The sequence below is a fragment of the Leptodactylus fuscus genome, chromosome 6 (genome assembly GCF_031893055.1).
Source record: "Leptodactylus fuscus isolate aLepFus1 chromosome 6, aLepFus1.hap2, whole genome shotgun sequence".
NCBI classification, from domain to species: Eukaryota; Metazoa; Chordata; class Amphibia; order Anura; family Leptodactylidae; genus Leptodactylus; species Leptodactylus fuscus.
In genome coordinates this window covers 184,865,343-184,889,402 of record NC_134270.1, presented here as the reverse complement: position 1 = coordinate 184,889,402, position 24,060 = coordinate 184,865,343, and the positions used below count along the sequence as shown (strand labels likewise).

The 24,060-nt window shown below is 49.6% G+C and overlaps 1 protein-coding gene across 1 annotated transcript; it reads right to left on the bottom strand.

Moving 5' to 3' along the window:
• Positions 1–649: 649 nt before the first annotated feature.
• Positions 650–13,183, bottom strand: ZNF574 (zinc finger protein 574). Its single transcript, XM_075278007.1, has 2 exons — positions 13,153–13,183; positions 650–3,353 (listed from the first exon to the last, which is right to left on the bottom strand). The coding sequence occupies exon 2, from the start codon at positions 3,319–3,321 to the stop codon at positions 757–759; it is 2,565 nt and encodes an 854-aa protein (XP_075134108.1). The 5' UTR covers positions 3,322–3,353; positions 13,153–13,183; the 3' UTR covers positions 650–756.
• Between the last annotated feature and the right edge of the window lie 10,877 nt (positions 13,184–24,060).

Genomic DNA, 24,060 nt, shown 5'->3' with positions numbered 1-24,060 from the left:
ATGTACAGCAGGATACGGTATGTGACGTGTATATGTACAGCAGGATACGGTATGTGACGTGTATACTTCTAGCAGGACACGGTATGTAATGTGTATACGTACAGCAGGACACGGTACGTGACGTGTATATGTACAGCAGGACACTGTATGTGACGTGTATATGTACAGCAGGATACGGTATGTGACGTGTATATGTACAGCAGGACACGGTATGTGACGTGTATATGTACAGCAGGACACGGTATGTGACGTGTATACTTCTAGCAGGACACGGTATGTGAAGTGTATCTGTACAGCAGGACACGGTACGTGATGTGTATACGTCCAGCAGGATAGGTATGTGACATGTATACTTCTAGCAGGATACGGTATGTTCGATGTATATGTACAGCAGGATACGGTACGTGACATGTATACTTCTAGCAGGACACGGTACGTGACGTGTATACGTACAGCAGGACACGGTATGTGACGTGTATATGTACAGCAGGATACGGTACGTGACATGTATATGTACAGCAGGACACGGTACGTAACGTGTATACTTCTAGCAGGACACGGTATGTGACGTGTATATGTACAGCAGGACACGGTATGTTACATGTATATGTGCTCACAATTGCAGGCAGTAAAAGGTTAATAACTAGAGGCTTTAATTAAAATCGTTATTTCCAGGCCTTGTGACAGACTTGGGACATAATCACATTGGACGTCTTGTCCCCGCGGCTTTAGCGGTCACATGCTGCGCGTCGCGTCTCATAAGGTTCCGATCTGAATGTTCCCCAAATGAATATTCTCCACCTGTAAGGTCTCGAACTGGATGTCCTGCACGCTGATGGTGCTGCCCTCGGGGAAGATCTCCACCGTCTCAATGATGGGAATGGTCTCTACCGTCTCCAATATGGCCACCGTGCTGGACAGGTCATTGGGGTGGGACTCTCGGGCCACCACCGCCGCCGGGGGCAGGGCTTGCTCACGATGCAGCTTTCGATGTTTCCACAGATTTGAGAAGGAGCGGTAAGCGCGTCCGCAGTCCGGGCAGGTGTGCGGCCGCTCCCCGGTGTGGATACGTTTATGCTCGGACAGACGCACGGCGATGGTGAAGGCTTTACCACACACGTCACACTTGAAGGGCTTCTCCCCCGTGTGCAGCCGCATGTGATCTTTCAGGTGCGTGGATTGTCGGAAGGCTTTGCCGCAGACCGGGCAGGGGTACGGCCGCTCACCAGTATGGATCCTGCGGTGAACTTGTAGGGAGGTTTCAGTACTGAAGGTTTTGTGGCAGTCGGGGCACTCCAGCTTCTTGGCGCCCACTTTCTGCCTGCTCTGTGGCGACACTGTTGCTTGTTTACCTTTGCCCGGGCAGCCATGTGCAGGTTTGGTGCCCGCGTGCTGAGTTGCTACGTGTGCATTCAGTCGGGCATCAGAATTCACTTTCTTGCCGCACACGGGGCACTCCAGTTTCTCGCCAGCGCCACCTCCCGCTCGATTGCACCGGTGATCCTTTAACCTCTGGGCACTGGGATAGTTGGTGCCGCAGTCCGCACACCGAAACGGCGCGTCCCCTTTATGCCCGAGCTGATGGACCTCCAGCAGTCTCTTGAGCAGGAAGGAAAGGCCGCAGTCCTGACACTTGTAGGGATACTCGCCCGTGTGATGGTACTGATGCATGAGCAGGCGGTAGGGCCGGTGGAAGTTGACCCCACATTCCGAGCACTTGTACGGGTACGCCTTACTGTGGACAAACAGATGCGTCTGGAGGGTGGAGGACTGACTGAAGGCTTTACCGCACACCTGGCACTTATGTGGCTTCTCCCCGGTGTGGGTCAGCTTGTGCCGCAGCAGGTTGGCTTGAGAGTTGAAGGACTTGCTGCACTCGGTACAGGAGTAGGGTCGCTCCCCCGTGTGCGTCAGCATGTGGTTTCGCAGGTGTGAACGCTTTTTGAAGGGCTTGCTACACGTCGGGCACTTGTGTCTCCTCTCTAGCGAATGCACAAAGTGCTGGTGGCGCAACAACTGTGGAAGTGAGGGGAACTCTTTACCGCAGGAGCACACGAAGCCCCCGGCCGGGCTCGGGAAGGTGTAGTTCTTCGTCGTCTTCTTCTCCTCAGCGGCCGCCGGCTCCCGAGGTTTGTTGCTGTGCTGACGTCGGTGATACAAGAATTTAGTCATATTAACAAAGGTCAGTCCGCACTCACAGGAGAACAGGGGGTCCGAGAGGTGGGTGCGGCGGTGATTGAGGAGGACGGCCTCACTGGCAAAACCCAGCCCGCAATCCATACACAGGTAATGGGACTCTCCCTGATGGGATCGGAGGTGCTCATCCAACTCCGGGGGGGTAGGGAATACTTTACTGCACAGTGGACAATTAAAGGGGCCGGTCTGATGAAAAAGCTGATGGACCTCCAGCTCACCGACATCCTTAAAAGTCAATCCACATGGAGAGCAGGACAGAGGGGCGTCCACTGCCCCCGGCTCTACTTCGGGAGGAGCAGAGGTCTCACCACTCATCTGTTCACCTTCCTCAGCACTGGGGGCCTCTGGTTGTGCCGGGTCACCTGCCGGGTCATCTGCGGGGGGCTGAGAGGCCTCAGGTTGTTGACCCCCCTCCTGCCCTTGGAAATGTGTAGCCTGATGATCCAGGAATTCTCCAGGGGTTTGGAAAAGCTGAGTGCACTCTGAACACTTATAGAATAAAACCTCTACCGCACAATCCTCCCCCGCCCCATCGCTCTTCTTGTACGAGTGCTCCAAGTCCACAAGCACCTGAGTGTGCGACAACGCGGCCGACGACTGGCTGGGAACATGGAAATGCTGCTGACCGGCCACAAGATGCACCTCGCCAGGAGCAGAAGGGTTGCACATGAGCTGCAGCGTATCCTCCAGGACATGATCTTCTGTCTGCAGGACAACCTTGGACTGTGCAGTGTCCTGGTTCTCCATGTGCGTGTACCTATGGGCCATCCAGACGTCCTGGCTGTTGAACAAAGCTTTGCATTCGGGGCACTCATAGTGGATCTCGCTGCGGGCCGCTCGCTTGGTTTTGGGGCTCTCAGGCTTGGGTGTATTCAGTAACCTGAGGTGGAGCTCCTGGTGGGCGAGCAGGTCCCCGGGCGTCATCAGCAGTTGCCCACATTCCAGGCACTGGTATTGGCTTTCCTGAGTGTCGAGTCCCACAACCTGGTACTGGGGCTCAGCGGCGGCTGTGGTGTGGCTTTGCTGGTGCAGGACGGCGTCCCCCAGGTTGGGAAATTCCTCCCCGCATTCTGAGCACACGTAGCGGTGCTCAATGTACAGGACGGTCTCCTCCGATTCTGTCATTTCAGCATCTCTGACTCCAAATCTCTAACAACCTGTCAGGAAAAAAGAGAAGACGGAGTCAGAAATCTGCGGCAAGAAGGACATAAGAAGGGGCGTCTGCAGGTTATGGCCACAAGACATATAGGGGGACCCCGCAAACATGTGGAGAAGGTGAGAGGGGAACAGACTAAATGTAACCATGCCCATCCCCCTGAACACCCCGTCATTGCCCCCCACTGCGACACATGACAGCATGCGCCCCAGTGAATGGTTTAGATCACAGAATATTTTGGGGGGTTAGAGCGGCCCAATCACAGGCCAGACCTAAATCCCACCGAGATTACCGATCAGACGCTCCATCCAATCTGACTGCAAAGAAGGGGCCGAAATCTCATCCCTGCCGACATGTTACACATAAGTGCTCATCAGCGGGTATTTAGAGGGGGGTCCCGGGGGTCCGGGCTACAGAGGTACAAGCCCTGAGTGCAGGGGAGCCCAGTGTCACCCCACAGGGATGGGAACGTATGCCAAACGTGTCAGAAAGGAGACATAAATAAATAGGGCCTTTAGGGTCAGTTCTGGGACCGCCCTTGTTAGGACAGGGGCGATATTTGGGGTGATGGAGGGGATCAGTCTTGTTCTCCTGCTGACAAGTGTCTGAGGTCACATGACCTGCTGGGACTGGTGGGAGGTCACATTATTATTATTGCACCTTTATGGGGTTGTTTGGTTAATGACACTCAATGTTGCGTCTTTCGGTAGATTATACCGGGGGATCGGGGCGCACTAGAAGATTTGGGGGATCTGCGGGGACATTAACACTTCTTTAGTTTCTGTGCTTGTTGATAAACGTCTATCATTTTCCTTCCACTTCACAATTACCTGAAACTTTGTGTCATCACCAAAAACCTGAAGAAAATACAAAGTTACATAAGAGTCTCCTTTCCTTATTACTTGTGTGTGTAGATACAGGAGAGGCGAGACCTGACGAGATTGTCCTCAATGTAAAGAGAAAACTCCAGGAAGCCACGTCACGCGGCAAAAGCCTGCAAACACGCTGCTGTATTGTTAGATCTACGGCGTCTGGATAGGCTCATGGCAAGTCGAGCCGCGCATGCGCAGTGTAAACGCTTCATCTCCGATGGACGCAGGTCTGACTGTGGCCAAGAGATGCTGAGGCTGATAAGAAGCAGCGGAGCGCACAGTAGGCGCTGCCGACAATCAGGTGGATGAATGTCACAAGCTGAATGGAGACGTCCGCTGCGCTCCCGAGACTGTCCTGACTACACAGAAGGCAGCGCGGGTTCGAGTCTCGATATGGTCACTGAGGTGCTGAACATAATATGGTCCAGAACACCAATCACAGTATATACAGATATATACAGATATAGGAATAGACAGACATATATAATAATTGTATAATTACATGAGAACTGATCATTAAACAGCTAATACCTGATCATTCTAGGAGTGGTGAGATAGCTCAGACAAGCTGATGAGCCGGTATTAGAAAGCACAAAGTTAGAAATAAATTAAAAAAAACGTATTTTTCGGACTATAAGACGCCCCGAGGTTTTACAGGAGGAAAATAGGGAAAAAAAATTTTGAAGCAAAAAATGGTAAAATATCTAATATTTGGGAGTTGTAGTTCTGCACACTGACGGGGGACGCATAGAGCGGTATTCTGCGGGGTCAGATGTACTTAGTTCTACCATGTTGGGGACCGTCTATTACTTAGATCAACTTTTATTTAAATCAGAGGCAAAACGGTGAAAACCCCGGCACTTTTGAATTTGACGTCCACCGTACAGGAACACTATGAGTAGAGCGGGGATTATAGGACACCTAATGTGTATGATGTGTGATATAGGATATGCTACTTTTATATGTCTTCTAGTCTGTATTGCCGTATAGGGGACATGCTGTACATTACTACTATTACTGGTCATAGACTAGCCGCAATGGTAATATAGCAGTGACAGGCCTGGGAGTCTTCAGTAGGCCCCCGGCTGTCACCAGTACAAGGCGGCTCCTGCGATATCACCACTCTGCTTCAGGGAACCATTCACCACATGGGACCAGTGTTTGCTCAAGCGATCTGTGAGTGGCGTCATGGTACGGCCGATATATTGTACCCGCAGGGGCATTGCAAAAGGTAACCTATAAGAGATGGCGCACAGGTCAGCTGGGCCCAGATACAAAATATTTCTTTTGTGGTCCTACTCACGACCTTTCTTACGCCATGGGAGACGGAGACAACATTTGCACCGCTTCTTATTACACCGGTAGCTCCCATTCATACTCAATGGTTTCGCTATGGTGGATGGTGGTGATCCTTGGGGCCTCTGAGCCTACTGGGGCCTACCAGGCTCCTCAGTGTCCTGGCCCTCCTGAAGGTGAACCTCGGTACCTTGGGCAGGGGTTCCTGTAAATGGGGGTCATTCCCTAGAATTGGCCAGGATTTCTTGACTATGGATCTGATAGTCTGATGAGCGCCATTGTAAGTGGTCAAGAAATTGCATTTAAAATCATCCTGAACCAAATTTCGACAAGGAACTAAGCAATCCTGTGGAGTGAGAGCCGCTGTCTTCTGCCGGGCCGCTGTAGTAATGGCTGTTGGCTAGCCGCCTTCTAAACAAAGAAGAAAAACTGGCCCTTGGTTCTCCATGTTCAAATAGGGACATTATTCTAAGAATAATGGGGGGGAGGGGGGGGCATTGTAATCCAATCAAGACCCGACCACCCTAAAGAGGCTCGGCACCTACTGGTGGATGAAGACTTCTACATGGTCTTGCGGACTGATCCCACCCCCGAGCATTGGGCAGTCTACAATCAGACTGTCAGACCCATATTTCCTATCTGGACCATCTGACCTGTGCGCCATCTCTTATAGGTCACCTTTTGCAATGCCCCTGCGGGTACAATATATCGGCCCTACCACGACGCCACTCACAGATCGCTTGCACAAACACCGGTCCCATGTGGTGAATGGTTCCCTGAAGCCTAGAGTGTCTGGGCGCGCGGCCAGGTACTATAATAGTCCGTGCGGCGGCTCTCAGGTCACTCCCATGGACTTTCTTCCTCCCTCTTATAGTGACACATTGGAGACATTACAAAGAGAGAAATCTATTGGATCCATCAGTGTGATCACCTGATCCCCAAAGGGCTGAATGAGACCCTGGAAGATGTTACACACCGGCCGCCAATCTCACCAGTAACTTCCCCCAATCATTCCGGCCATCAGGTCGCACAGGATTAGTAGGGAGATCTTAGTATTCGGGGTCGTTGTCTTTATAAATTAATTATTCATAAACTATTTACATTTCCGGTGTATATTGTATCTTACGGCAAGCTGTGGAGTTCTGGTGCCGTCCGGTGGGTTTGTACTCGGGACCCTTATGTAGATTTGATTGTGTTTGTTACCATAAGCTAAGGAGCAAGTGTCCACGTCTCCATATGTCCGGAAGTGATCACCTACCCCCCTCTGTAGTGCTAGGCCAGTATATAGTATATAGGAAGCCCAGGGTCTGTATCAGCTGTTTCCCATCACCTGATTCCTGCAGCCCCTTCCCATAAATAGGAGCCGACACCTCCTAATACTCACCCCCATCATCCACTGTGGTAGGTAAGTGCTGGACTCTTACTCACATTCAGGTGTCTACTCCTTATTGCTTTATATATGATGGGTTTGTTTTGTGTCTAGTCTAAGGTTACACTGTCTAATATTACAGAGGATTAGTAATCTGTACAATGTATCATCCAGTATCAGTCACTGTGATAAATCTGTACAGTATAAGACTGTCTAGTCTAAGGTTACACTGTCTATTATTACAGAGGATTAGTAATCTGTACAATGTATCATCCAGTATCAGTGACTGTGATAAATCTGGTGTAGTATAAGACTGTCTAGTCTAAGGTTACACTGTCTAATATTACACAGGATTAGTAATCTGTACAATGTATCATCCAGTATCAGTCACTGTGATAAATCTGTACAGTATAAGACTGTCTAGTCTAAGGTTACACTGTCTATTATTACAGAGGATTAGTAATCTGTACAATGTATCATCCAGTATCAGTGACTGTGATAAATCTGGTGTAGTATAAGACTGTCTAGTATAAGGTTACACTGTCTAATATTACACAGGATTAGTAATCTGTACAATGTATCATCCAGTATCAGTCACTGTGATAAATCTGTACAGTATAAGACTGTCTAGTCTAAGGTTACACTGTCTATTATTACAGAGGATTAGTAATCTGTACAATGTATCATCCAGTATCAGTGACTGTGATAAATCTGTACAGTATAAGACTGTCTAGTCTAAGGTTACACTGTCTAATATTACACAGGATTAGTAATCTGTACAATGTATCATCCAGTATCAGTGACTGTGATAAATCTGGTGTAGTATAAGACTGTCTAGTATAAGGTTACACTGTCTAATATTACACAAGATTAGTAATCTGTACAATGTATCATCCAGTATCAGTCACTGTGATAAATCTGTACAGTATAAGACTGTCTAGTATAAGGTTACACTGTCTAATATTACACAGGATTAGTAATCTGTACAATGTATCATCCAGTATCAGTGACTGTGATAAATCTGTACAGTATAAGACTGTCTAGTAGAAGGTTACACTAATATTACACAGGATTAGTAATCTGTACAATGTATCATCCAGTATCAGTCACTGTGATAAATCTGGTGTAGTATAAGACTGTCTAGTGTAAGGTTACACTATCTAATATTACACAGGATTAGTAATCTGTACAATGTATCATCCAGTATCAGTGACTGTGATAAATCTGTACAGTATAAGACTGTCTAGTATAAGGTTACACTGTCTAATATTACACAGGATTAGTAATCTGTACAATGTATCATCCAGTGTCAGTCACTGTGATAAATCTGGTGTAGTATAAGACTGTCTAGTCTAAATCTGCCCCATGTTGTAGGTTTTAGCTGTGGCGTTACAGGCTCCTGATTTGTGGCTCCCACCATTCTGACACTGTAGTCCTGCAGAACAGATGACCTCAGATGAGACAACCCAACCCAACCCCCCACCCCCAGCGGGGCCCTAGAAATCACAGGGGCGGGAGATACACTGCATGCAGCTATGAGGGCCCACATGGACACACTCACAGCACAGTCCTGGAGGTCGCCCTCTGCTGGACTGTTAGTGCAGTACATGAAGGATGGTCTCTCCACACAACCAGCCTTCTGTGCACCTACAGGGTTAATGGCAGATCAGTCAGTGACCCCTCCAGGCTTCCATACCTGATACAGGACAGCATGGACCACCGGACTCATAGGACACACCTGGAACACAAGACACCGGTGTTACACACGTATGTGAACAGGACATGGAACACACAAGACTGTGACAGATACAGAGAGAGGGGCCCTCACTAGTATATACCCCCCCCCCCTAATGTATTATCTGGGGGGCCACAAGCTCCTCCCACAGTTCTCACACACAGGACAGGCTGGGGCTTGTAGTTCTATCACACACAGGTCAGGCTGGGGCTTGTAGTTCTCTATCACACACAGGTCAGGCTGGGGCTTGTAGTTCTATCACACACAGGACAGGCTGGGGCTTGTAGTTCTATCACACACAGGACAGGCTGGGGCTTGTAGTTCTCTATCACACACAGGACAGGCTGGGGCTTGTAGTTCTATCACACACAGGACAGGCTGGGGCTTGTAGTTCTCTATCACACACAGGACAGGCTGGGGCTTGTAGTTCTATCACACACAGGACAGGCTGGGGCTTGTAGTTCTATCACACACAGGACAGGCTGGGGCTTGTAGTTCTCTATCACACACAGGACAGGCTGGGGCTTGTAGTTCTCTATCACACACAGGACAGGCTGGGGCTTGTAGTTCTATCACACACAGGTCAGGCTGGGGCTTGTAGTTCTATCACACACAGGTCAGGCTGGGGCTTGTAGTTCTATCACACACAGGTCAGGCTGGGGCTTGTAGTTCTCTATCACACACAGGTCAGGCTGGGGCTTGTAGTTCTCTATCACACACAGGACAGGCTGGGGCTTGTAGTTCTATCACACACAGGTCAGGCTGGGGCTTGTAGTTCTCTATCACACACAGGACAGGCTGGGGCTTGTAGTTCTATCACACACAGGACAGGCTGGGGCTTGTAGTTCTATCACACACAGGACAGGCTGGGGCTTGTAGTTCTATCACACACAGGACAGGCTGGGGCTTGTAGTTCTATCACACACAGGACAGGCTGGGGCTTGTAGTTCTATCACACACAGGTCAGGCTGGGGCTTGTAGTTCTATCACACACAGGACAGGCTGGGGCTTGTAGTTCTATCACACACAGGACAGGCTGGGGCTTGTAGTTCTCTATCACACACAGGACAGGCTGGGGCTTGTAGTTCTCTATCACACACAGGACAGGCTGGGGCTTGTAGTTCTCTATCACACACAGGTCAGGCTGGGGCTTGTAGTTCTATCACACACAGGACAGGCTGGGGCTTGTAGTTCTCTATCACACACAGGTCAGGCTGGGGCTTGTAGTTCTATCACACACAGGTCAGGCTGGGGCTTGTAGTTCTATCACACACAGGACAGGCTGGGGCTTGTAGTTCTATCACACACAGGTCAGGCTGGGGCTTGTAGTTCTCTATCACACACAGGTCAGGCTGGGGCTTGTAGTTCTATCACACACAGGTCAGGCTGGGGCTTGTAGTTCTCTATCACACACAGGACAGGCTGGGGCTTGTAGTTCTCTATCTCACACAGGACAGGCTGGGGCTTGTAGTTCTCTATCACACACAGGACAGGCTGGGGCTTGTAGTTCTATCACACACAGGTCAGGCTGGGGCTTGTAGTTCTATCACACACAGGACAGGCTGGGGCTTGTAGTTCTCTATCACACACAGGTCAGGCTGGGGCTTGTAGTTCTATCACACACAGGTCAGGCTGGGGCTTGTAGTTCTATCACACACAGGTCAGGCTGGGGCTTGTAGTTCTATCACACACAGGTCAGGCTGGGGCTTGTAGTTCTATCACACACAGGACAGGCTGGGGCTTGTAGTTCTATCACACACAGGACAGGCTGGGGCTTGTAGTTCTCTATCACACACAGGACAGGCTGGGGCTTGTAGTTCTCTATCACACACAGGACAGGCTGGGGCTTGTAGTTCTCTATCACACACAGGTCAGGCTGGGGCTTGTAGTTCTATCACACACAGGACAGGCTGGGGCTTGTAGTTCTCTATCACACACAGGTCAGGCTGGGGCTTGTAGTTCTATCACACACAGGTCAGGCTGGGGCTTGTAGTTCTATCACACACAGGTCAGGCTGGGGCTTGTAGTTCTCTATCACACACAGGACAGGCTGGGGCTTGTAGTTCTCTATCACACACAGGTCAGGCTGGGGCTTGTAGTTCTATCACACACAGGTCAGGCTGGGGCTTGTAGTTCTCTATCACACACAGGTCAGGCTGGGGCTTGTAGTTCTATCACACACAGGTCAGGCTGGGGCTTGTAGTTCTCTATCACACACAGGTCAGGCTGGGGCTTGTAGTTCTCTATCACACACAGGACAGGCTGGGGCTTGTAGTTCTATCACACACAGGTCAGGCTGGGGCTTGTAGTTCTCTATCACACACAGGACAGGCTGGGGCTTGTAGTTCTATCACACACAGGACAGGCTGGGGCTTGTAGTTCTCTATCACACACAGGACAGGCTGGGGCTTGTAGTTCTCTATCACACACAGGACAGGCTGGGGCTTGTAGTTCTATCACACACAGGACAGGCTGGGGCTTGTAGTTCTATCACACACAGGTCAGGCTGGGGCTTGTAGTTCTATCACACACAGGACAGGCTGGGGCTTGTAGTTCTCTATCACACACAGGACAGGCTGGGGCTTGTAGTTCTCTATCACACACAGGACAGGCTGGGGCTTGTAGTTCTATCACACACAGGTCAGGCTGGGGCTTGTAGTTCTATCACACACAGGACAGGCTGGGGCTTGTAGTTCTATCACACACAGGTCAGGCTGGGGCTTGTAGTTCTATCACACACAGGTCAGGCTGGGGCTTGTAGTTCTATCACACACAGGACAGGCTGGGGCTTGTAGTTCTCTATCACACACAGGACAGGCTGGGGCTTGTAGTTCTATCACACACAGGACAGGCTGGGGCTTGTAGTTCTCTATCACACACAGGTCAGGCTGGGGCTTGTAGTTCTCTATCACACACAGGACAGGCTGGGGCTTGTAGTTCTATCACACACAGGTCAGGCTGGGGCTTGTAGTTCTCTATCACACACAGGACAGGCTGGGGCTTGTAGTTCTATCACACACAGGACAGGCTGGGGCTTGTAGTTCTATCACACACAGGACAGGCTGGGGCTTGTAGTTCTATCACACACAGGACAGGCTGGGGCTTGTAGTTCTATCACACACAGGACAGGCTGGGGCTTGTAGTTCTATCACACACAGGTCAGGCTGGGGCTTGTAGTTCTATCACACACAGGACAGGCTGGGGCTTGTAGTTCTATCACACACAGGACAGGCTGGGGCTTGTAGTTCTCTATCACACACAGGACAGGCTGGGGCTTGTAGTTCTCTATCACACACAGGTCAGGCTGGGGCTTGTAGTTCTCTATCACACACAGGTCAGGCTGGGGCTTGTAGTTCTATCACACACAGGTCAGGCTGGGGCTTGTAGTTCTATCACACACAGGACAGGCTGGGGCTTGTAGTTCTATCACACACAGGTCAGGCTGGGGCTTGTAGTTCTCTATCACACACAGGACAGGCTGGGGCTTGTAGTTCTCTATCACACACAGGACAGGCTGGGGCTTGTAGTTCTATCACACACAGGACAGGCTGGGGCTTGTAGTTCTCTATCACACACAGGACAGGCTGGGGCTTGTAGTTCTCTATCACACACAGGTCAGGCTGGGGCTTGTAGTTCTATCACACACAGGTCAGGCTGGGGCTTGTAGTTCTATCACACACAGGTCAGGCTGGGGCTTGTAGTTCTCTATCACACACAGGACAGGCTGGGGCTTGTAGTTCTATCACACACAGGACAGGCTGGGGCTTGTAGTTCTATCACACACAGGTCAGGCTGGGGCTTGTAGTTCTATCACACACAGGTCAGGCTGGGGCTTGTAGTTCTATCACACACAGGACAGGCTGGGGCTTGTAGTTCTCTATCACACAGGTCAGGCTGGGGCTTGTAGTTCTCTATCACACACAGGTCAGGCTGGGGCTTGTAGTTCTATCACACACAGGACAGGCTGGGGCTTGTAGTTCTCTATCACACACAGGACAGGCTGGGGCTTGTAGTTCTATCACACACAGGTCAGGCTGGGGCTTGTAGTTCTATCACACACAGGACAGGCTGGGGCTTGTAGTTCTCTATCACACACAGGTCAGGCTGGGGCTTGTAGTTCTATCACACACAGGTCAGGCTGGGGCTTGTAGTTCTCTATCACACACAGGACAGGCTGGGGCTTGTAGTTCTATCACACACAGGTCAGGCTGGGGCTTGTAGTTCTATCACACACAGGACAGGCTGGGGCTTGTAGTTCTATCACACACAGGACAGGCTGGGGCTTGTAGTTCTATCACACACAGGTCAGGCTGGGGCTTGTAGTTCTCTATCACACACAATGACGTCACGGCCTCCATGTGATGACCTCACACCTCTCCACACACGGTAGCCGCCGCCTCTCTATATGACTCCTTCATTACCTTCCCCCTCCAGACTGGGGCGCTGTCCCGGCGGGTCACAGCCTGACTCTCCGCCCGCCCCTCCTCCCCCAGCACCGGCCCCGGTCCCCTCGCTCTCCCCCACTTACCGTCCGCTCTCTCCGCGCCGATCTCAGCACCTGACAACAATCTCACTGCTTATTGGCTGCCGGGATTCCACTGAGGGCCAATCAGGAGGCGTCTTGTTGAACTCCGATATGAAGGGGAAGTAAACGGATGTGACGTAAGGGATCCCGGGGCCGCCATCTTAGATGTGGGCAAAACCTCAGCTAAACTTCTTTATCTTCTGTGTGAGAGAGAAAACGACAATGTAATGTGCACAGAGGAGCAACTGCCATGTAATGTGCACTGAGGAGCAACTGCCATGTAATGTATACAGAGGTGCACCCACAATGTAATGTGCACTGAGGAGCAACTGCCATGTAATGTGCACTGAGGAGCAACTGCCATGTAATGTATACAGAGGTGCACCCACAATGTAATGTGCACTGAGGAGCAACTGCCATGTAATGTGCACTGAGGAGCAACTGCCATGTAATGTGTACTGAGGAGCAACTGCCATGTAATGTGCACTGAGGAGCAACTGCCATGTAATGTGCACTGAGGAGCAACTGCCATGTAATGTGCACTGAGGAGCAACTGCCATGTAATGTGTACAGAGGTGCACCCACAATGTAATGTGTACTGAGGAGCAACTGCCATGTAATGTGTACAGAGGAGCAACTGTCATGTAATGTGCACAGAGGAGCAACTGCCACGTAATGTGCACAGAGGAGCAACTGCCACGTAATGTGCACAGAGGAGCAACTGCCACGTAATGTGCACAGAGGAGCAACTGCCACGTAATGTGCACAGAGGAGCAACTGCAATGTAATGTGTACAGAGGAGCAACTGCCACGTAATGTACAAAGGAGCAACTGCCACGTAATGTGCACAGAGGAGCAACTGCCACGTAATGTGCACAGAGGAGCAACTGCCACGTAATGTGCACAGAGGAGCAACTGCAATGTAATGTGTACAGAGGAGCAACTGCCACGTAATGTACAAAGGAGCAACTGCCACGTAATGTGCACTGAGGAGCAACTGCCACGTAATGTGCACAGAGGAGCAACTGCCACGTAATGTGCACAGAGGAGCAACTGCCACGTAATGTGCACAGAGGAGCAACTGCCACGTAATGTGCACAGAGGAGCAACTGCCACGTAATGTACAAAGGAGCAACTGCCACGTAATGTGCACAGAGGAGCAACTGCCACGTAATGTGCACAGAGGAGCAACTGCCACGTAATGTGCACAGAGGAGCAACTGCCACGTAATGTGCACAGAGGAGCAACTGCCACGTAATGTGCACAGAGGAGCAACTGCCACGTAATGTACAAAGGAGCAACTGCCACAGAGGAGCAACTGCCATGTTGTGGCAACTGATGCAGGTGTAATGTACAAAGGAGCAACTGCCACGTAATGTGCACAGAGGAGCAACTGCCATGTAATGTACAAAGGAGCAACTGCCACGTAATGTGCACAGAGGAGCAACTGCCACGTAATGTGTACAAAGGAGCAACTGCCACGTAATGTGCACAGAGGAGCAACTGCCACGTAATGTGCACAGAGGAGCAACTGCCATGTAATGTACAAAGGAGCAACTGCCACGTAATGTGCACAGAGGAGCAACTGCCACGTAATGTGCACAGAAGAGCAACTGCCACGTAATGTGCGCAGAGGAGCAACTGCCATGTAATGTACAAAGGAGCAACTGCCACGTAATGTGCACAGAGGAGCAACTGCCATGTAATGTACAAAGGAGCAACTGCCACGTAATGTGCACAGAGGAGCAACTGCCACGTAATGTGCACAGAGGAGCAACTGCACGTAATGTGCACAGAGGAGCAACTGCCACGTAATGTGCACAGAGGAGCAACTGCCACGTAATGTGCACAGAGGAGCAACTGCCACGTAATGTACAAAGGAGCAACTGCCACAGAGGAGCAACTGCCATGTTCTGGCAACTGATGCAGGTGTAATGTACAAAGGAGCAACTGCCACGTAATGTGCACAGAGGAGCAACTGCCACATAATGTGCACAGTGGAGCAACTGCCATGTAATGTACAAAGGAGCAACTGCCACGTAATGTGCACAGAGGAGCAACTGCCACGTAATGTGCACAGAGGAGCAACTGCCATGTAATGTGCACAGAGGAGCAACTGCCATGTAATGTGTACTGAGGAGCATCTGTAATGTGCAGTAGGAGGTGAGCAGTGGTACACATGAGCTCCTGTAATTGCACCCTCTGCACTACCAGGAGGGGCAGACTTTTTGGCAGGCTCCATTAGGTGATGGGGCAGCAGTGAAGCCTCTAGTGCCCTCACCTGAGGACGTGGTGGAGGAGACGCAGACATAGGCCAGAGGTGAACCAGGAACCAGGCACAGCAGAGCAGGAGTAGAGGGGTCTTAGCAAGATGTAACCCCACAGGGCCTGCGGTGGAGGAGGGGCTCTGGAACTGATGCAGCAGAGTTGTACTTGTAGCATAGTGGGCAGCAGGTGCAGGGTTAAACCTGTCCAGTGCTCAGGATCCAACAGGGCCCTCACTATAGCTGATGTGTGACTGGTGGTGTCGGGGTCGGTGGTGTTATAAGACGAGCTGGTCAGCTGAAGGACAGGAGGCAGCGCAGGAACCGTCCACACTGTGTGAACAGACCCTGAGGATTCTCAACTAAGAGATTTGTAAGCTGGAAGGGTGAACCAGCAGTGGGCCTGTTGCTTTAAGGTTGCTCTGACCACCAGTGACACTTTGGCTGGGTCTGTGAGATTCAGACCCTATTGGGGTTGTACTTCTTCATCCAGTCCTGGTCTGAGGCGGGGTCTGTGACTGCCTGTGATTACTGAGGCTTTCTGGCTCTGTCTTGTTCTCGCTCCCGGTTCCTTTCCCGGCTTCCTGCAGATTCCTTGCTTACTCTCTTGCTGATTTATCTGTGACCTCCTGGGCCTGACCCTGGCCTGGGCCTCTGAGGCTCCTCTTTTTGGCTATTCCCATATCCTCCTGGTGATTGACCCCGGCCTGTGTATTCCTCTGTGCCCGCTGTAGGGTCTGGCCCTGATCCTGCAGGTGCAGCTGTTTTATGGCAGCCGGGCCCATCATGCCTTGCAGTGGGTTCTGGGTAATACCGGGGCGTGCACAGAACACAGTCCTGCCCCCTACAGGACTTGATTGCAGTGACAGTATTGAATGTAAGTGTATCAGACGGTGGAGGGTTTCCTGCGTTCTATTCCATACAATGTGCGGAGCAGCGCTCGTACAATATTTATTGTTGTGTAGCCGCAGGCAGCGAGTAGGCGGTAATTGATGCTGCTGATCTTCTCACAGATTTGTCTGTACACGATTGTGTCAGGTTTAGGCCGGCCGGGCACTTGTAATAGACGGCTGATCATGTAGTGCGCCCTGGGATCTGTCCAGGCTCCTTGCTATAGAAAGTGATTTCAGAATTGGTTATTACGGACATGTTGCAGGTCACCAGTAGCACAACTGTTTATTAGGAGAACTCTGATGGCAGTATTATTTATATGGAGCACTCAGATGGCAGTATTATTTATATGGAGCACTCAGATGGCAGTATTATTTATATGGAGCACTCAGATGGCAGTATTATTTATATGGAGCACTCAGATGGCAGTATTATTTATATGGAGCACTGTACTGGCACCATTTATTGGGTGCGCTCTGAGGACAGTATTATTTATTAGGATCACTCTGATGGTAGTATTATTTATTAGGAGCACTCCGATGGTAGTATTATTTATTAGGAACTCCGAGAGCAGTATTATTTATTTGGAGCACTCTGACAGTGTTATTTATTAGGAGCACTGTACTGGCACCATTTATTGGTGTGCGCTCTGATGACAGTGTTATTTATGTGGAGCACACTGATGGTAGTATTATTTATTAGGAGCACTTGGAGGGCAGTATTATTTATTAGGAGCACTCTGATGGCAGTATTATTTATTAGGAGCACTTGGAGGGCAGTATTATTTATTAGGAGCACTCTGATAACAGTGTTATCTATTAGGAGCACTGTACTGGCACCATTTATTGGGTGCACTCTTTAGGTCATCCCCTTGGCTATTATTGTGGTATCTCGGTCCAGTAGCTGTTTGGTTTGGACCATCCATGGAGGCAGCTCAGGTGCGATCTACACAAGTAAATGGGAGATACAGAGTTTGGGCACGCGGAGACCACCTACTGGACCAACAACCTCTAATTTGGGAGCATTTCTTTGGCCGTCACTCTTCGTAGCTGCCCGAGCAGATTGTGCTGCAGTATCTACACTGGGATGACTGTTTATTAGGAGCACTGTGCTCCGATCCATTTATTATGCAGGCGGTTGAATAGATGTTTACATTCCTCGTGGCGGTGACTATTATGCCCAGGTGCCCATTTCTTATTAATATTTTGCCTTCAGCAGCTCCAGAATCTCTCAGCCTTGCAGGTTTCCTTCCAGAGTTGTGCCCATTGTTTTCTCCTTGCACTTCGTAGATGACGTTGTGCCCCGTGGATACTGGGCATAGGCGGTAACTTGGTCTTCAGTCCTGGGTTTGCCTGATTTCTATGGGGGCACTATTAGATGTTGCCAGCTAGCGAGTGGTAGTGCCCCATATACTTGACCTCTCTGCCCACTGGCACTGGGCTCCCGGGCGCTTACAGTGGTCGTAGTCACTCAATGACTTGGTGTCCAGGGAATCACGTGATGACTTTGCTGCAAGTCTTCTACTTTTTAAGAATCCAGCTGTGACCCCTCCAAGAGGTAGCGAGCTCGTACCCTAACCCGCAGCCTTGTCCAGATCCTCATATGGGGGGGTCACAGGGTGAACGCTGGGGAGGCTACTTAGACAACCCCCTGGGTACGGCCCATAGTCATACCAGTCAGTTGGCCGGGGGCCTGTTACACAATTCTGTATCAATAGTGACATGTAGGCTAAGAAGTTTGCGGGTCCCAGGGATATACCTGGGCATAAAGAGTTCAAACCTTACTTGTCCTCTTCTGACCATTGTCTGATCCGCATATTGTTGGCTGGGTTTTCTCCATAGTTCTGTTCTTGTGTCTGGGTCAGGATATTCCACACATAAGCACAATCTATGTAATGTACGTACGTCTCCTATGGTATAGCAATTCTGATTGGACACAACACCTTAAGGTATCATTCCCATCGGGGGAGACCTACTTGTAGACCTGATACTATAAATCCTACCAGTCCTGTGTCTGCTGTCTTGCTCACCCAGACTATTCCCCACCCCCAAAGTGAACTTAAAGGGATGTTATCATTGGATATCCTTTTTTTCTGACTAACATGTAGGAATAGCCTTAAGAAAGCCTCTTCTTCTCCCACCTTTAGATGTCTTCTCCGCGCCGCTGTTCAGTAGAAATTTGGGTTTTCTTCAGTATGCCGCCTCTATCTTCTTCTGAAACGCCCTTCCCCTGTGTCTTCTTCCTTCCTGGGACTCTAGGCATGCCATCGGGCAGAGCCAACTGCACACGCCAACAGTAAGCTGTGTAAGCAGCCATTGTTTTGTGGCCGTTGGCGTGCGCAGTCTCGGCCCGATGGCAGAGCTGACTGCGGATGACTAGGATATTGAAACACAGGACAGAAGAAGACACATGGAGAGGGCGTTCCAGAAGAAGATGGAGGCGGCGCTATAGAGTTCTCTCGCAGCAATGGGGACACCCCCAGTGCTGCAAGAGAACTCATTTGCATACCGAAGAAAACTCGGATTTCTACCGAACAGCGTCGCGGAGAAGACTTCTAAAGGTAGGAGAAGAAGAGACTTTCTTAAGGCTATATCTACGTGTTAGTCAGAAAACAAAGGGTATCCAGTGATAGGATCTCTTTAAGAATGGAAATCTCACGGACAACAAAACCATATCCATAGTTTGGGGATCATAATGAAATTCTACCACAACATACAGTATCTTACAGATCTCCTCTTGGATATATATATATATCTACACAGGCCAGTCATATTAATGTGAGCACCGCCTACTTGTGACGTCACCATTAAATAACCAATGGCAGAAGGCACGTGTCATCAGCCATCTCGGTGCACTCATCATTGTGGAAGGCATGATGGATCGGCACAAGTATGCCTCTATCCTTGCGGACCATGTTCACCCCTACATGCAAATTGTGTTTCCTCAGGATGATGGCATCTACCAGCAGGACAATGCAACGTGTCATAAAGCTTGCAGTGTACATGTGCGGTGCGAGGAGCACCCTGATGAGTTTACCGTACTCCCTTGGCCAGCAAATTCTCTGGACTTGAACCCAATCGAGAATCTGTGGGACCACCTCAAGCAAGTTGTTGGCGCCATGGATGCTCAACCGTGTAACCTAGCGCAGCTGGACACGGCACTGGAGTCGGCTCAACATCCCAGTGACATCATCACAACATCCCTTCTCGTCCTGCAGGTCTCGCAGCCGTCCGCTCTGCCATAGGGGGTTATTGTGGATTGTGACTGGTGGTGACATTAATGTGACTGGACCATGTGTATATATATATATATATGTATGTATGTATATACACACACAATAAAGGGGTTCTCCGGCCTCAGGTAGTATTTTTTATATTGGTGACCTGTCCACAGGTGGCTTTTCAGTATCTGATCGTTGAGGTTCTGTTATTCGGACCCCACCACAATCCGCTCCTCTTGCTACCTCCAGGTGTCAGAAGCTACTCCTTTAGTCCAGGCCAGATCGGAGTGTCACTGCGATACCCTGACAACCCCGCTATATGATACACAGGGTTGCTGCTCTGCTTCTGTTATTTGCCTTCGACCCCTGTCTAGTGCAGCAGATTCCTGGACCAGCTGATCTGTGCGGGGTCCAGGTGTCGTACCCTCACCGATCCAATACTGATCACTACAAAGAAAATCCCTTTAATTGTATATTACCCTGAAGTTACTTGTCAGAAGATATTTCAGAGTTGCTAGAAGGTGTCCCAATGTACATGAGATGCCGACTGGGCCCACCATCTTGAAGATGCCCCCAATGATTCCTATGTGAGGATAAGGTTATTGAGACGACAATACTTTGTGTATTTTGTGAGATTTAGAAGTGATCACTATACCCCAGAGGGCTCAGAGGCCGCAGGGAATCGTCTTCTGTGGTTAGGAGACAGTGTGAGAAGATTTGGTTATCGCAGGTTGTTCCTTCCATCTCTCGCTGTCCCGATCTCCATGGGATCCTTCTTCTTACTCATTACTGACCTGGTGAGAGATGAGCGAGTCGTATTCCATCAGGACACCTCGCTCCCATAGGAATGTGTGTAAGCGGCCAAACACCAAGGGGTTAACTGCAGTGAATATTTGACCCCCTGGTGTTCGGCCGCTTACACGCATTCCTATGGCAGCGAGGTGTTCGATGGACTACGACTCACTAGTGACCACTAGACATTCCTATAGGACCTACTGGAAGACCTGAGAGGAGGCAGCAGTGCCCGAAGAGGAGCGGGGGGGGGGGGGGGGGGGCATTTCCACGAAATCAGATCAGACAGATCACCAGTACAGAAGGTTTGATCTACTGACAAGCATGGGGAGATCTTGCAGTTACCTTATCAACCACCCAGACACAGGGGGTGCCATCATTACACCCCATCTCTTTATTACACCCCCCATATCTTCATTACTCCCCTCTGTCTCTGCCATCATATGTCCTGTCATTGACAACCAGATATCGTCACTTTCATCTTCAGGGGTGTCAGGACCAATAACCCTGGACTGTACAGACTGGATCTGTATCCTCTATAGTGATGGATCTGTATCCTCTGTAGTAATGGATCAGGGATCTGTATCCTCTATAGTGATGGATCTGTATCCTCTGTAGTAATGGATCTGTATCCTCTATAGTGATGGATCTGTATCCTCTGTAGTGATGGATCTGTATCCTCTGTAGTGATGGATCTGTATCCTCTATAGTGATGGATCTGTATCCTCTGTAGTAATGGATCCGGGATCTGTATCCTCTATAGTGATGGATCTGTATCCTCTATAGCAATAGATCTGTATCCTCTATAGCGATGGATCCGGGATCTGTATCCTCTATAGTGATGGATCTGTATCCTCTATAGTGATGGATCTGTATCCTCTGTAGTAATGGATCTGGGATCTGTATCCTCTATAGTGATGGATCTGTATCCTCTATAGCAATAGATCTGTATCCTCTATAGCGATGGATCCGGGATCTGTATCCTCTATAGTGATGGATCTGTATCCTCTGTAGTGATGGATCTGGGATCTGTATCCTCTATAGCGATGGATCCGGGATCTGTATCCTCTATAGCGATGGATCCGGGATCTGTATCCTCTATAGCGATGGATCCGGGATCTGTATCCTCTATAGCGATGGATCCCGGATCTGTATCCTCTATAGCGATGGATCCCGGATCTGTATCCTCTATAGCGATGGATCCCGGATCTGTATCCTCTATAGCGATGGATCTGTATCCTCTATAATGATGGATCTGGGATCTGTATTCTCTATAGCGATGGATCCGGGATCTGTATCCTCTATAGCGATGGATCCCGGATCTGTATCCTCTATAGCGATGGATCCCGGATCTGTATCCTCTATAGCGATGGATCCGGGATCTGTATCCTCTATAGCGATGGATCCCGGATCTGTATCCTCTATAGCGATGGATCCGGGATCTGTATTCTCTATAGCGATGGATCTGGGATCTGTATCCTCTATAGCGATGGATCTGTATCCTCTATAGCGATGGATCCCGGATCTGTATCCTCTATAGTGATGGATCCCGGATCTGTATCCTCTATAGTGATGGATCCAGGATCTGTATTCTCTATAGCGATGGATCTGGGATCTGTATCCTCTATAGCGATGGATCCCGGATCTGTATCCTCTATAGTGATGGATCCCGGATCTGTATCCTTTATAGCGATGGATCTGGGATCTGTATTCTCTATAGCGATGGATCTGGGATCTGTATCCTCTATAGCGATGGATCTGTATCCTCTATAGCGATGGATCCCGGATCTGTATCCTCTATAGTGATGGATCCCGGATCTGTATCCTTTATAGCGATGGATCTGGGATCTGTATCCTCTATAGCGATGGATCCCGGATCTGTATCCTTTATAGCGATGGATCTGGGATCTGTATCCTCTATAGCGATGGATCCCGGATCTGTATCCTCTATAGTGATGGATCCGGGATCTGTATCCTCTATAGTGATGGATCCAGGATCTGTATCCTCTATAGCGATGGATCTGGGATCTGTATGCCCTATAGTGATGGATCCCGGATCTGTATCCTCTATAGTGATGGATCTGTATCCTCTATAGTGATGGATCCGGGATCTGTATCCTCTATAGTGATGGATCCAGGATCTGTATCCTTTATAGCGATGGATCCGGGATCTGTATCCTCTATAGTGATGGATCCGGGATCTGTATCCTCTATAGTGATGGATCCAGGATCTGTATCCTCTATAGTGATGGATCCAGGATCTGTATCCTTTATAGCGATGGATCCGGGATCTGTATCCTCTATAGCGATGGATCCGGGATCTGTATCCTCTATAGTGATGGATCCGGGATCTGTATCCTCTATAGTGATGGATCCAGGATCTGTATCCTTTATAGCGATGGATCCGGGATCTGTATCCTCTATAGCGATGGATCCGGGATCTGTATCCTCTATAGTGATGGATCCGGGATCTGTATCCTGTATAGTGATGGATCTGTATCCTCTATAGTGATGGATCCCGGATCTGTATCCTCTATAGTGATGGATCCGGGATCTGTATCCTCTATAGCGATGGATCTGGGATCTGTATCCTCTATAGTGATGGATCCAGGATCTGATGACTGTCAGGTTGGAGTATGGAGGCCTCGTGGTAAGCGCGTCAATCCTGCCTGCTCTGTGTAGTGACACACTGCCCCCTGCTGGTTGGATGATGTGGAGACCATCACATAGGACATTCGGTCCCGCTTAGTAGTGATACGAGGACATGAACAAATCAAATCAAACAAGCTTTATTGGCACGTCTGAACAGCTCAGTGTTATATACAGGACATCCTGACACATGAGCTGTCCATACAGAGTCTGTATATACCTCCATGTCCTGCCGTATCTCATCTTGTATCCAGGCTAGAGGCGCCTACAGGGTACTAGAGCCTGCTCTCAGTTCTCCCTATTCCCTTCCCCCTCGGCTGTAATATTGTCATCACCTCCATAGATCACCAGGACAGTGACCAGTTCTGGGGCCGGAGGGGTTTTGGCCACAATTGTACAGTACAGACCAAAAGTTTGTCCACACCTTCTCATTTGCAGAGTTTTCTGTATTTCCATGACTCTGACAATTGTAGATGACACTGAAGTCAGACATGTGGGATTATAGACTTACCAACCAGTGTGACACCACTGACAATCTGTCTTCTATTCTCGCTTCCTTTTGCTTTGATTTCTGCTTTGCACACTCTTGGCATTCTCTTGATGAGCTCCATGAGGTAGTCACCAGGAATGGTTCTCACTTCACAGCTGTGCCCTGCCAGGTGTAATAAGTGGGATTTCTTGCCTTATAAATGAGGTTGGGACTATCAGTTGTGTTGTGCAGAAGTCAGGTGGATACACAGCTGATAGTCCGACTGAATAGACTCTTAGAATTTGTATTATGGCAAGAAAAAAAGCAGCTAAGTAACGAAAAACGAGTGGCCATCATAACTGTAAGAAATGAAGGTTAGTCAGTCCGAAACATTGGGAAAACTTTTAAAGTGTCACCAAGTGCAGTTGCAAAAACCATCAAGCGCTACAAAGACACTGGCTGACATGAGGACCGCGCCAGGGAAGTAAGACCAAGAGTCACCTCTGCTGCAGAGGATAAGGACCGCGCCAGGGAAGTAAGACCAAGAGTCACCTCTGCTGCGGAGGATAAGGACCGCCCCAGGAAAGGGAGACCAAGAGTCACCTCTGCTGCGGAGGATGAGGACC

What these genes read in the sequence shown, in the direction of transcription:
- ZNF574 (XM_075278007.1), bottom strand. Translation starts at nt 3,321, where the DNA reads ATGACAGAATCGGAGGAGACCGTCCTGTACATTGAGCACCGCTACGTG.